This window comes from Drosophila tropicalis, unplaced genomic scaffold (assembly GCF_018151085.1).
Source record: "Drosophila tropicalis isolate 14030-0801.00 unplaced genomic scaffold, ASM1815108v1 contig_492, whole genome shotgun sequence".
In the NCBI taxonomy this organism is placed as follows: domain Eukaryota; kingdom Metazoa; phylum Arthropoda; class Insecta; order Diptera; family Drosophilidae; genus Drosophila; species Drosophila tropicalis.
Window position 1 is genome coordinate 114,101 of NW_027172960.1, and position 15,602 is coordinate 129,702.

Sequence of the window (15,602 nt, forward strand, 5' to 3'; positions counted from 1 at the left end):
TTCCCAATCAATTTTAAATATGTACTCCTTTTTTTCTGAAAAAAAACAATAAATAAATATGAATCATCAAAAAAAAATATTAACTCGCCTTGTTCTTTAAGTATTGGGGGAATTTGCAGAATAGTGTTCTTTCGAGAAACTCTGCGGTCAGCTCGAAGGAGACAATCTACACGATCCGCTTCAAAAAATGAATACACCACACGGACATTATTGGTAAAACCACCTCCGTCTTTCCAGGCACTGACGATTACTATGGGATCTCCATCACTTATTAACCCATTTTTTTGCACTAGTCAATGCAAACTTTACACGAGCATCAACATCACTGACATAATCATCAATCGGCTCGGAGGTATATAACACTGGCAAGATACCACGGTGTAGGTAAACCCATCTAGCGGCCCTTTCGCAGCGTGTTACCGCTAATACTGGGCACCGAGGTCGAAATTTGCTTATTAGAGCCGCTGATCGTCCCGATGTGGTAAGTACAATAATAAGTGTTGCATTAATACGCTTTGCGGTTTCTACTGCTGCAATTGCCAAAGAATGTGCTGCATCTAGTTCACCATGTGTTTCATGAATCAAATCGGCAAAAAAGATCGCGATACCATACTACCTTTTCAGCTTCACGGCACAGTGCATCACAGACTGTAATTGTTTCATTAGGATAAAGACCTATAGCGACCTCGGATGACAACATAATACAATCGGCGCCATCAATAATTGCATTTGCTAGATCGAAGCACTCTGCACGAGTTGGGAATGGATTGTATCGCATAGTTTCAAGTATATGAGATGCAACAATAACCGGCTTTCCAGCTTTATTACACTGACTTAAAACAGTCTTTTGTGTAATAAATAGTTTTTCCACAGGAATTTGTGTTCCCAAATCAGCTCTTGACAAAAGCAAACCATCCGCTGAACGCATTATTTCTGACACCCGACTTAAAGCAATTTTGCTATCAAGTTTAGCTATAATCTTAATATGTTTTCCCTTGTCTCCCAACACGGAGCGTAATTCTTTTATATTTTTTGCGCTTCGAACAGCAGACGCAAATAAAAAGTCCACATTAGCCTGTAAACTAAATTGTATATCATACATATCTTTTTCTGACACTGCCGGAAGATCCACTTCAACCTCAGGTAATATTACGTTACAGTTGTTGGCCAAAGATCCTCCCTGTAACACTTCGCATACAAGGCCATCTACTCCAACCTCTAGGATTATTAAAAAAAGCTTCCCATCATCTATAAAAACGCGGTCGCCCGGCTTTGTAAGATTGATTATGTTTGGATAGTCAACGTAGATTGCATCTTTGTTGCCTTTGTCATACAGATCCCGATTAATTGAAAGCCGTATATTATCCCCATTTCGCATTATTATTTCATTGCCACCTTCTAATAGCCCAGTTCTTATTTGCGGGCCACGTGTGTCTACAGCAAATGCGACCGTAATTGTTTGACCGGTTTCCTTTTTGATACGCTCAAGTGCATCGTTTACCAATTCGATTGTTTTGGTATGCAGCTCATGCGATTCGTGAGAGAAATTTAAACGAAATACATTAACGCCTTTTAGTAGCATGTTATAAATGGTTTCCAAGTTGCGTGAGGTTCGAGATATAGTTGCAATAATTGTTACAAGGCGCCGATGAGAAGCTTGACTTTGAGCGTCTAATTCGCAAATGTGAGCTAATTGTGTCGATCCTTCTTTAAGATTATCTTTAGCTGAGAAAGACATTCTTTATTTTATAATTAACACTTTACGATTTTGCTTAATTTTCGAGACAGAAAGTATATATATATATTTATTCAAAACAATTTTGATCAAACAAATGGTTAGGACTGGACAATTTTTCCAAAGCCACCTTTAAAAGTCACACCAGATTTTTAAATACAAAGGGCTTTCAAAAAACATAAATTAAGACTTGTGTCCTTTGTTTTCTAGTGCAGCCGAAATTTTTATTCGTTTGTGCTAAATGCCCTGTTCACAGTTCCAATTTCGCCAGGTGCCGAAGTTATTTGCATATCTAGGCTATTTTTAGACAAATTTTAATAAAAGTTGGGATTGTGCTATTAATCAATTAAACTACATACACTTTTTTGTTTACTTGAGTGTGGACTTCGAATGAATGCATGGTTTATTGAAAGTTTTTCTCAGCCTAATAACCTGCCAGTGACAGAGCAAGGAAGAGCGTAGTATTTGCATACATGTAAGATGTGTGCTGGGTTTCTGGCCTTTTTATGTAGCCCCTGAGAGAGTCCTCGGAAAGTTATTAGTTGCTGGCACTGAAAATTCAAGCTCATGAAATGAACAGGGTGACTCAGGCATTCATGCAGTTGGTTTTGCTAAGGTGGTGCCCAAACAAGAGATGGGCATGGGCCTCCCTTTTTAGGCACCGCACGGCCCAATCACGGCTGTTAAGAATTGAAGCCCAACACGGAATTTTCGTTTAGAGGCACGGCACGCAGTGGCACGGATTCTTTTGCTAAATAAAAATTTAACCTTTTTTTTATGTATTTTCAAGTATTTCATTCATGCTATTCTATAAATTTAAACAAGTTAAGTATTTTGTAAGTGCTATTCTATAAATTTAAAGATTTTTTATTAAAGTGGGCGCATATTTTTATGTAAAAATAATATTTTATCTAAATTGCTGCTGCTCAGGCGTGTTTGTTTTTCATTCAAAATTACGCCAGAAGTAGTAGCAAATCGTTCGCCTGTTGCGGAACTTGGTATATTTAAAATATTTCATGCCAATGCTTGCAAACTTTGTGGGGAATCCTTTTTTTTTCCAAAAACCTAAAACATTTGTGTCACAAGAATCAGTCATTCCCAAATATGTATTAATTTTTATTTCTACAGAACGTTTTTCGATTTTTCTTTTTTTTTTTTTTTAACAATTTAAGTCCATAAATTTGGCAAACGCATAAGCACTTGTTGCGATAGCTTGATTTTCATGAGACTGCTGTACGCTCTGCTTACTTTGTATATCTACTATCATGGCTTTTACTGTTGCCCCTGCTTGCTCCCTTTTTTCATCCGACAAAAAAAAAAAACATTTCCATTCAAAAATAAGCCAACTAAGTGGTCGGCAGATGGAGAAAATCTTGTTTCTAAACCTTTGAATGGTTCTTTTTTTGACTCCTGAACAATTGTAGAGTCAAGACAATTGCTTGAGCAATTGTCAACCAATGTTTGAAAAAACAAGGAGTAAATGTGCATAGTTGGCCCTTTGTCACTGCTTAATTTTTCGGAACAATCCGAAAATCTTTAAGGAAAGTAAGGTAAAATCTAAATTTGCAATGCGGCTTTTAGTCAATAATAAGCTTTTAACTTTTTCTTGGACTGGACGAAAATGCTGTGTAACATAATATACGTGGAATTCCAACGCGTTCTGACATCCTGCTATACCGTGTATAAAATAACAGCTCGTGAATTTAATTTGTTAAGGGCGAAGCTCTTACACTAATTATACCATACACCCATAGGGTGAAATGGTATATTAAAGTCGCCAAAATGTATGTAACAGGCAGAAGGAAGCTTCTCCGATCCTATAAAGTATATATATTCTTGATCAGGATCAACAGCCGAGTCGATCTAGCCATGTCCGTCTGTCCGTCCGTCCGTCCGTTTGTATGAACATGCAGATCTCGGAGACTATAAGAGCTAGAGCCACCAAATTTGGTATACTCGTGTATTATGCACATGTACAGAGTTAATTGGAATTTCGGCCACGCCCCCTTACGCCCCCAGGAATCACATAAAACTGTTTTTCTTAAAAAGTATAATAGCTAGAGACATCAAATTTGGTTTATATGGTCGTTTAGTTAGCGCGCAGAAACTAATTGTTTAAAATTTTTGCCACGCCCCCTTCCGCCCCCGGAATTTACATAAAACTGATTTTCTTCAAAACTATGATAGCTACCGACATTAAATTTGGTATGTAGACTAGCTTAATAGACGCGCAGATATCGGCTATTTAAAAATTTTGCCATGCCCACTTCCGCCCCCCGCAAATCAAACTTAACTGATTTTATCAAAAACTAACAAAGCTAAAGTCACCAAATTTAGTATGTATACTGGCTTAGCATGCGCGCAGAGTATATATATTTTCAAATTTGCCACGCCCACTTCCGCCTCCATAATTTAGAAAAAACCGATTTCCTCCTGTAGTTTTTTGACCATCGCATTCAAATTCGGCAGACTAATTAATCTTATCTATTTCTACAAAACTACCAAATTTTATTGAAATCGGACTAGAAACATGCAAAATATGCGTATGAACGTATTTTACTAAGCGGTCCACAAGGCCAGAATTGGCCGTTGGCTAGTGGCGGCGCTAGAGTGCTCGTGTGTTCGTAAATGAGCGAGATAGCACATACTATGAAACATGTAAAAACTATTTAATAGACATACATTTGGTTTTCGAAATTTGAAATATTTGTTTCACCTGGTGTATGGTATACCCAAGTCGACGAGTCGACTTACTTGCTTCATTTGTTTATAGCTTTACATATTTTATTTGAATCAATTTTGTTTTTTTTTTTTTTTTTTTTTTTTTTTTTGTTTTATATCTGTATATATACATACATATACATTACCCCTTTCACTTTCGGCTAATATTGTTGGGACTTTGCTCGCTCCAGTTGACAAACTTGAAGCATTCCAATTTCACAGCTTGTTGTTTAATTTGCACATACTTAGACTTCTGTATACTTTTTTTTATATTTTTTTTTTCAAGATCGATGTTGCTTGCAAGGCGATTGAAATTTAAATGACTCGCTGCCCAAAAGGTTAGGAAACTACAAAACGCACTCCAAAATTTGCGACGCAACTCGTCGAACAATTCTGACTGTCGCGACATCGCTGTCGTTCTGCTCTAACGGAACACGTAAAGCCACCAAAATGTACGACTCGCGACGCAGTCAGATGATGAAATAGAGACGCTTGTCGCGAAGCAACTTTGTACCGTTGCGGCATCGCCGTCACTCTGACGAGACATGCAAGTCTGCAAAATGTAGCAAAAGACAATGTCGCCTGTTACGCAGCTTGTACCCATATACACTCATGATGAAAATAATAGGTACACCCCATAAAATTAAATTTTTTGGACTTTAAATTAGCACAACTTTTTTTCTATTACCTTAATCAACAAAATTTAAATGCACTTTTCTTTATTAAACATTTGTGTATTGTTTACCTGAATTTGGAAAAGAAAAATTATTTTATTCAAAAGTTACAACCAAAAATATGAAATTTCAGAATTCCGTGCTTGATGAAAATAATAGGTACACTTTAACTGACTAAGTTTTTTTTTTTTTTTTTGGTTTTGAAATCACTGAAAATCTATTTTTGTTTCATTATATGATTAATATGGAATGTATCCAACTTAATTTTACCGTTACTTTTCCCATCCGATCGGGGATACTCTTAATCAAAGCTTGGCAGGACTCTATCGAAATCTTCTTCGACGCACTCCCACAATTGTTGATTGGTGGCACTTTTTTCTGTTCGAGACTGATCCTATAGCTCACCCCACAAGTTATCGATGAGATTAAGATCCAGAGACTAAGTGGGCTAGGTGAGAACGACCACTATATTGACCTCTAACCAAGTTTTTAAAATTTTTGAGGTGTGTTTTACGTCGTTATCCTGTTGATAAACCCACCACAGGGACTTTTTTTCCTCTAAATATGCTAGCATAATATTTCCCAGGACATCCCTATAGTCAGCTGCTCCCATCATGTCAGATATTAGGAATATTGGATAGTGTTCTGACCAAGACAAACAACCCCACACTATAATATTTTTATCACTATGCACCACTGTAGCGGTGATCAAAGTTTTTGGTTATAGGGCGCCTTAAATGTTAGGAACAGTCATTTCCGAAAAGATAAATTTTAGTTTCGTTGCTAAGAAGGATATTAGGCCTTTTTTTTTGAACTTCAGATGCTGCCCATGTGAAGTAGTCGTTAAGAAATCTTTGCTACATGATCAAATCTTTGATTCGCATCAAAAGAACCCTTCTTGCGATACGAACTGATAGATTAGCCATTTGTAGTCATATCCTAATTGGAAAAACATTAATATCATTGTCCATTTTGGATCCAATGGCTCTCAAGGACTCGAAAGTGTCCGAATTTTCTAGGTTAGGAGTGGTTTTCGCTTGGCCCAGTTAGTCTCCGGATCTGAATCTCATCGATAACTTGTGGGGTGAGCTATAGGATCAGTCTCGAACAGAAAAAAGTGCCACCAATCAACAATTGTGGGAGTGCGTCGAAGAAGATTTCGATAGAGTCCTGCCAAGCTTTGATTAAGAGTATCCCCAATCGGATGGGAAAAGTAATGGTAAAATAAAGGTGGATACATTCCATATTAATCAGATAATGAAACAAAAATAGATTTTCAGTGAATTGAAAACCAAAAAAAAAAAAATAAAACTTAGTCAGTTAAAGTGTACCTATTATTTTCATCAAGCACGGAATTCTGAAATTTCATATTTTTGTTGTAACTTTTGAATAAAATAACTTTTCATTTCCAAATTAAGGTAAACAATACACAAATGTTCAATAAAGAAATGTGCATTTAAATTTTGGTGATTAAGGTAAAAGAAAAAAAGTTGTGCTAATTTAAATTAAATTTTAAAGGGTGTACCTATTATATTCATCAAGAGTGTACATGTGTGTATCTGCTTAACGGGAATTGCAGAATTCGGGGGAACAAATACACCCGAAGCAAAAATTTGACAAAGATGATGAAATTTTTTTAATTCGAGTGAAACTCAAAGGCAACACCAACATTAATATCACCACTAACCATAGAATACATAGATGCGTCAAACTCAAGATTTTTTGATTACAAACGCTAGCCTGAGCGTGGAACCCCAGAGAACTTCGGCAAAAGCCGAACAGCGTAGAACCAGTGAATGAATTCATATTTCGTCTGGAGCATTTACAGACGGCGTACCAAGAAAGTTGGGGCGAAGTACTGCCAGATTTTCACTGCCTGGCAGAAGGGCAGGCCAAGGAATGGTACTGGATGTACGTACGCTCGGCAGGACCAGCAGATTGGCCAAATATGAAGCACGCACTGCAGCAGAGATTCCAGACGCAACGATCAAACTTTGAGCGGGAACGTGAGTTGAGAGAGAGGCGACAGAGGACAGGAGAAAGCGTGGATGAATACCTCCAAGCGATGTTTAGCCTCCAATCACGCTTAGAAAGCAGCTTCTCGGACCGTGACCTGATCAGAGTAATTAAGGTTAATATCAAAGACAGTATATCGAAAATTCTTTATCCAATATGGAAAACAAACCTTGAGAAGTTGCGAGAGGAATGCCATGAGGCGGAGAGACTCTTGGCAACTAGATGGTCTCGTGCATCGGGAGAAGCGGAGCCGCATAGAATGCAAAAGGATCGGCATCAACTACAAGAAACGGTTTTGGCCGAGTCCGAAGGCCATGAAATGGAGTTTGTTGAAACGGTGTATAAGCCACGCGAAGGCAGCAAGGAGCGGCCAGAACTCGCTTGTTGGAACTGTGCGGAGAAGGGTCATACATTTTGGGAGTGCGAGAGTGTAGTTCGCAAGATATTCTGCTACAAATGCGGACTACCAGGAACAGTGTTACCCAAAAGCCCCAAATGCCAGGCGGGAAAAGCGATGCGGAGCAAAACGAAGGAGGAGTTGCGATCAATGCCGCGGAAGATCGAGTGAAAACCTCCAAAAATTCCATGTTAGAGATAGATATTGTTAATAGATTAAGGCCAATATATAATAAATTAGAATATAAACAATCTAACCTACCCCTGCCAGCATATTCTTACCAGCAAATCAGTGAAAAACGGAACCAATGTAGATTGGTAGAAGGAACCAATAGGAAAAGGGCCATATCTAACCGCGTCAAGCGTGTGACAGAGCGGTACAGACAACGAAGGGCAAAACACCAAGAGGTTTGTTCGGCCTTGGAAGCAGTGTCAAGGCAAAAGGAGAATCGGGCATTCGCTACGGTAAAGATGCAAAAGTTTCACGTAGAAGGTCTGCTAGACACGGGAGCTTCAGTGAGTTTCCTGGGCGACGGATGTGAAGAGCTGGTGAATAAACTGGAATTAACAAGAAAAAAATATTACTCGAAAGTTCAAACGGCAGACGGAGTGAATCATGCTATAACGGGAAAGATGGATGTGCGTATTACGTATCGAGGTTGAACACAAGAAATGACGTTGTACCTGTGCCCGTCACTGCGTCAAAAATTATACTTAGGCATAGATTTCTGGCGCAAATTCGAGCTCGCACCTGATCTCTTGGGAGTGGAGGAGTTGTCCATCCAAAAAGGAGCTGGTGGAACCACATGTCCTCAACGAGACGCAAGAAAAGGTCCTGGCAGAAGTCTGTGAGAAGTTTCAGGCATATGAGAAATGTGGACTCGGACGTACCACATTAAAAGAGCACACGATCCAACTGGTGCAGGATACAGTGCCAGTGAAAGAAAGATTCTATCACCACCAAAGCAGAAGTTCTTGTTCCAAGAAGTTGATGAAATGCTAAAATTGGGAGTGATCGAACTGAGCGAAAGCCCGTGAAACAATAGGGTAACATTGGTGCAGAAACCTGGGAAAAATAGACTTTGTTTAGATGCACGGAAATTTGAATAAAGTAACAATCAAAGATGCCTACCCGTTGCAAAATATTGAGTCCATTCTGAGCCGGGTGGAGGATACGATCTACATTAGTAGTGTTGACCTGAGGCACACGTTCTGGCAGGTAAAGTTGGAGGAGGAAAGTCGGAAATACACGGCGTTTACCATCCCGGGGCGCCCGTTGTATCAGTTCCGCAGAATGCCTTTCGGGCTCTGCAATGCGGCGCAACGCTTATGCCGACTCATGGATAAGGTCATTCCCCAAGTATTCGTGTATCTGGATTATCTTCTGATTATATCCCGCACATTTGAAGAGCACATGAAGCATCTGGAGGCAGTAGCTGAATGTTTGAAGAAAGCCAATCTTACTATCATTTTAAAAAAAATTTTAAAAAAAAAATTTAAATTCAGATTCCTTAAATACCTGGGTTCCCGATAAAGTGAAAGCGATCACGGAAATTCCATTGCCAAACACGGTGAGACAGCTCCGTAGCTTTCTAGGGACGGACGGCTGGCATCGTCGATTCGTCCAAGGCTTTGCAGAAAAAGCAGCACCTTGTAACGTAGAAGGAATGTTTAGCAGCAGTCAAGGCGATAGAAAGATTCCGTCCATATGTAGAGCTTATGCCGTTTACCGTCATCACCGATCATTCCAGTCTCCAGTGGTTGATGACTCTGAAAGATTTAAATGGGAGATTAGCTCGCTGGTCATTGGCATTGCAGTCGTACGATTTCTTGATAGAGCATAAGAAAGGAAAGGACAACGTTGTGGCAGATATGTTGTCGCGGACCGCCGTAATCGAGGAATTGAATTTTTTTGTTTTGAGACTACCGAATTTGAGAGCGAGGAGTACCGGCAACGATACGAGTGCGTGCTGTCCAATCCAGATAAATTTCCGGACCTACATGCAGAGGACGGATTGGTGCTAAAGAGGATACGGATCACGGATAATGAAATCGAAGATATGGCGTGGAAATTGTGGATACCAGAGGCATTGACCCATACACTCATACAGCAATCGCATGATAGCGAAGAGGCGATGCACGGTGGAGTCGCACGAACGCTCGGCAGGCTTAAACAGTTTTACTATTGGCCACGAATGGCAGTGCAAGTCAAAAATTACATTGCTGCATGTGATACGTGTAAGGAGGCGAAGCATACCACGCAGACGACCAGACCCACTATGGGAGCAGAGCTGTGCACGTCGCGGCCGATACAGAAGCTGTATCTGGACTTCCTGGGCAAATATCCACGATCCCGAAAAGATTAAACCATGCCAAAAGCAGCGACAATAAAGTTCTTGAGGGAGGAACTTCTTAACACGTTTGGAGTACCGGAGATATTACACACCGACAACGGGAAACAGTTTACCTTCAAGGAGTTCGAAGAAATGGTGTCCCATTTCGGGATCACACATACGCGGACAGCAGCCTATTCACCCCAAGCGAACGTGTCGGAGCAGGTGAATCAGTCTATTTTGGCAGCGATAAGAACACATGTTGGCGAGGATCACACGCATTGGGATGCAAAGATACCGGAGATACAAGCGGCACTGAGAAGCGCGGTGCACTCGACGATTGGAACATCTCCGTATTATGCGATGTTAGGCCAACACATGTTTCGCAACGGGGGTGACTATCGATTGGCTCGGAAGCTGGATGCTGATGCGGCAGTGGAAATTAAGCAACTGCCCAGAGAAGACCAGTTGCAAATCCTCCAGGAAAAGATCGTGGACAGGGCCCATCAAGCCTTTGAAAATTCTAAAAAAGGTATAATTTAATAGCTAGAGAGATATAATACCAACCAGGACAGGAGGTGAGGAAGCGCAATTTCGTTCTCAGCGACTTCAGGCGAAACATAAATGCAAAATTCTGCAAAAGGTATTCTCGAAGCAGGATAATGAGACCAGTGGGCAAAAACATGTATGAATTAGAGAACTTACATGGCATCGGATTGGGAGTTTTCCACGCCAAGGACTTGAAGCAATAGACGCAGATGCCCGTATTTTAGCCCGGCTAACTAATGAGTGCTGGCGGAGGAATATGATCGTCTGACTGAGAGAAAGTGTCTCAGGGTGTGGGCGAGAATGATCCTTAGACCCCAAACAAGGCCCACTTTTCACTCCTGTTTCCTGGGTAGACCGAAAACCGAAGTGTGCTGTTATGGGCCAAACAACAATACTGCTGTTATCGATTATGCTGGCTCGTTAGCTAGAAAATTAGCTGGGAATATGGCGGGAAAGAAACGAGGAGAACCGAGATAGTTCTGGGAGCGGTTCAGGTTCCGGGAACAAAATTTGAATTTTTAGGAATCTAAGAGAGTGGTGGAGTTGAGTTTTTAGAGCGAAGCTCTCTTAGGCACGTCGCAGTAGGAAATTATTATTAACCAGAGGGCCGGGGCTAACTTCGACCGCGTCAAAGTTTGTATACCCTTGCAACTTTTTTGGTAACTCTATCCTTACCTCTTAGCCATCAATGTGGAAGAACGTTTTATCTAAAAAGGCTTAAGCTTGAGAAAGAAAGGCCTACAATCATAGGAAATAACGAAGATATTGATCAAAGTCACTGTTTTCCACCGATCGTTCCTATGGGAGCTATATGATATAGTCACCCGATCTTTATCAAATTCGGCACAGTCATTAACATATATATTAAATTAAGAAATGTTTAATTTAAAAGCAATCGCGTTAAAAGTAACGAAGTTATTTACAAAAGTCACTGTATTCGACCAATCGTTCCTATGGGAGCTATATGATATAGTCACCTGATCTTGATCAAATTTGGCATAGTCGCTTATAGGCGTAGTAAACTCTCTAATATTAAGTTTCACGACAATAGCTCAGAAAATAACGAAGGTATTGAGAAAGTCACTGTTCGTGACTTGGCCGTTTGTATGGGAGCTATATTATATAGTCACCCGATCTTGATCAAATTTGGCATAGTCGCTTATAGGCGTAGTAAACTCTCTAATATTAAGTTTCACGACAATAGCTCAGAAAATAACGAAGTTATTGAGAAAGTCACTGTTTGTGACTTGGCCGTTTGTATGGGAGCTATATGATATAGTCACCCGATCTTGATCAAATTTGGCATAGTCGCTTATAGGCGTAGTAAACTCTCTAATATTAAGTTTCACGATAATAGCATAGAAAATAACGAAGTTATTGAGAAAAGTCACTGTTCGTGACTTTGGGGTTTGTATGGGAGCTATATGATATAGTGGTCCGATCCGGCTGAATCCGAGATATACAACGCCTGCAGTATATACAAGCCTACGTGCAAAATTTCAGCTCTGTAGCTCTTACGGTCTAGGAGGAGTTTGCGTTGATCCAGACGGACGGACGGACATGGCTAGTTGAACTCGTCTCGTCGTGCTGATCAAGAATATATATACTTTGTATGGTCGGAGATGCTTCGTTCTATGCGTTGCACACTTCTGACCAAAATTAATATACCCTTTTTGCAAGGGTATAAAAATCGTCAGACGTCAGATCTGCAGCGCGTCAGATTTTTTTTTCTTGTAGCGCAAAAAAACGATAATTTATCCATTAACTTCTACATGTCAATGTAGTTCTGAAGGTGTGTGTTGCCCTCCCCGGCACCTGGCCCGTGGTTCAAATGATGTAGAGGTCGTCGAATATTTTTTTTTTTTTTTTTATTATATGATTTTTATTATAAATATGTACATACATATGCATATATATGTACATTATACATAAATATATCATCTGTACTTATATATGTATATTTTGTATAATAATTATGTTAACAAATTTTTTAGAATATATGTATGTATGTATGTACATATGTACATATATGAACGTCAAACTTTATGTATATGTATAACTTTATTATATGTACCTATGTATGTATGTAACGTACATTTTTCTCATTTAGCTTTGAAAACGCATGCATGTATGTATGTATATATAACCATGTAAATGCATTCATATGTACATATGTACATATTTATGTATGTTATCATTACTATTGAATACGTATGCGTACATATGTACGTATCCCCAACAGCAACAGCTACAAGAACTAATTGTACAACAACAACGTGAGCGTCGACTCTCGGTCCAACGCAACAACGCGTACTTTTCGGTGGTGTCGCCGACCCCACTGAATGCTAACGTAAGCAATAACACCGAAAGTGCCAGCCACTCAGCAATCAAAAGCAACTTACCGTGGAGAGAGCAGTGTGCTTCTCCATCAATAACGATAACTGGGTCACCGATTGCACCGACCAGCACCGTCAGCTCGTTGACAGCAACTACTGCAGCGTCTGCCGAAGTATTGACCTTCCTCAAGCCGTCAACGACAAGTCGCCCTGAGTCAGCCACAATAGTAAACCCAACGACTTCTGTCCAAACTGGAATGGATAGATATATTAAAATAACTAAGCGGAAGCTAAGCCCGCAAAAGAAAAAAAGTGGCAACACGCCGAAAATAACCAAACCAAATGAACGAGTAGCACCCCTTAGCGGGAATCGTTTTAAAATTCTTGCCGATCAGCAAGATGATCAAGCCGGCGCTGTAGATAAAGTTAAATCGGCTAGACCACCCCCCCTTATACATCCGTGGAGCCAACTGCAGCGCCCTGATTTCGAAGCTAGTAGAAACAGTAGGGGCAAATAACTTTGTTGTAACCCCTCTCAATAGGGGTAACATTAAAGAAATTAAATGTCAAACCCAAACTGAGGACAATTTCCGCATCATCGAAAAGTACCTCCGTAATGCTAACATCAACTTCTATACCTACCAACTAAAAAGCAGTAAAGGGCTCCAGGTTGTGTTGAAGGGGATTGAGCCATCGGTCCCTACTCAAGAAATAGCAGACGCGTTGGTCGAAAAAGGGTTTGCGGTCAAATCCGTTGTCAACATCATCAACAGGAACAAAGTCGCACAGCCGCTCTTTAAAATCGAGCTCCAACCAGATGCAAAGCGGTCGAAGCCAAATGAAGTGCACCCAATCTACAACCTACAGCTTCTATTGCACAGAAGAATCACCGTAGAGGAGCCCCATAAGAGACACCAACCACCGCAGTGTAAAAACTGCCAGGAATACAACCACACCTCTAACAACTGCAATCTCAGGTCAGTGTGTGTTGGCTGTGGCGAACATCATAAAGATGGCATTTGCACCAAGGACAGAAACAATGTCGCTTTAAGATTATGCAGTAACTGTGGAGGGAACCACACGGCCAACTACAGAGGATGTCCTGTCTTCAAGGATCTTAAATCTCACCTAAACGGGCGCAAACCCCCAGCTGGACCAAAAATCACCGTCAACGCCTCTAAAACTACACCCGAGGTATTCTTCACCAAGGCTGTTAGATGATCTAACATGCCTGCTACATACAGTCCTAGTGTATCCTTCGCTAGTGTGCTCCGAACTGGACAGACGGAGCCCGCAAAAGAGACCCCGTCACTTCACCATCTACAGAATCCGCAACCTAGCGCACCAGAGCTTGGCCAGCAAACTCCAAGTGGCTTAGAAGCCCTATTGATCTCACTCAATCAAAACATGACCACTTTTATGACGTTCATGCAAAACTGTATGCAAGAACTGATGCGGAATCAAAACCTGCTTATCCAGAAGCTTATCGAGAATAAATAATGGCTTCCCTACGTCTATGTCTTTGGAATGCTAACGGCATCTCCAAGCACAAAAATGAACTGCAACTATTCCTAGACTCAAGTGAAATCGACGTTTTGCTGATTTCGGAAACACATTTAACATCAAAAAATAATTTTCAAATACCAAAATATACCTTCTATGCAACAAACCATCCAGACGGAAAAGCTCATGGCGGGACTGGTATCCTAATCAAAAACCGTATAAAACACTCGTTCCTCAACAGATTTGAAACACAGCACCTACAAGCAACTGCTATAACCGTTCAAACCAGCTGCGGCAACACTACATTGGTTGCCCTGTACTGCCCACCACGCTTCTCAATCTCTGAAAAGGAATTTACCGATTTCTTTAACACACTCGGAGATCGCTTCATTGCAGCAGGGGACTATAACGCCAAACATACGCACTGGGGATCTCGCCTGGTAAATCCTAAAGGCAAGCAGTTGTACAACACAATAGTCAACCCTCTCAATAAGATGGATTGCGTCTCACCGGGTAGGCCTACTTATTGGCCCACAGATCCACAGAAAGTGCCTGACTTGATTGATTTCGCAGTAACCAAGAGGATTCCACGTAATCGGATCACTGCGGATACACTGCTAGATTTAAATTCCGATCACTCTCCAGTACTATTCACACTATTAACAAGACCTCAAGTACTTGATCGCCCATATAGGCTTACAAACAACAAAACAAATTGGCTTAAATTTAAAATGTACATGAGTGCCCACATTGACTGTTCGCCGAAACTGGATGCTGCAGAGGACATTAATATGTGCGTCTCTGCACTTGAGTCTATGATGGCAGCTGCAGCAAAAGTATCTACTCCACCTGCCTCTTCTTACACTAAACCTGTTGACAGGCCTACAAACCGGCGGATAGAACAATTAGTAACGGAAAAACGACGTCTAAGAAGAGAATGGCAGATTACTCGCTCACCAGCAGCAAAACTTCGCCTAAGGCATGCTAATCGCAACCTCTCCAAGGCGTTAAGACAAGAGGAAAGCTGGGCTCAAAGAAAATACATAGAAAAGCTCAGCCCAACCAGCACTAAACATCCTCTGTGGAAAGCCCACCCAACTTTAAGCGCTCCTGCAGAGACAATTTCACCGATAAGGAGTCCAACCGGTGGATGGGCCCGCAGTGACGAAGAGAGGGCATCCGTATTTGCCACACATCTTAAAATGGTTTTCCAGCCAAATCCAACATCAAACTCATCTGTACTTCCCCCTTCGAGCACACTAACGGACAGTGAGTACTCGGAACTCCAATCGGACGAGATCACTGCAGTTATTAAAAACCACATAAAGCCAAAAAAAGC

The 15,602-nt window shown here is 40.8% G+C and overlaps 1 protein-coding gene across 1 annotated transcript; it reads right to left on the reverse strand.

Moving 5' to 3' along the window:
* Positions 1 to 479: 479 nt before the first annotated feature.
* On the reverse strand, positions 480 to 1,813 carry LOC137574908 (pyruvate kinase). Its single transcript, XM_068287354.1, has 2 exons — positions 617 to 1,813; positions 480 to 557 (listed from the first exon to the last, which is right to left on the reverse strand). The coding sequence occupies exons 1-2, from the start codon at positions 1,736 to 1,738 to the stop codon at positions 525 to 527; spliced, it is 1,155 nt and encodes a 384-aa protein (XP_068143455.1). The 5' UTR covers positions 1,739 to 1,813; the 3' UTR covers positions 480 to 524.
* Between the last annotated feature and the right edge of the window lie 13,789 nt (positions 1,814 to 15,602).

What these genes read in the sequence shown, in the direction of transcription:
- LOC137574908 (XM_068287354.1), bottom strand. Translation starts at nt 1,738, where the DNA reads ATGTCTTTCTCAGCTAAAGATAATCTTAAAGAAGGATCGACACAATTA. An exon ending in TGTGCCGTGAAGCTGAAAAG is followed by an intron (nt 558 to 616) that starts GTAGTATGGTAT and finishes ATGGTGAACTAG; the next exon opens with ATGCAGCACATTCTTTGGCA.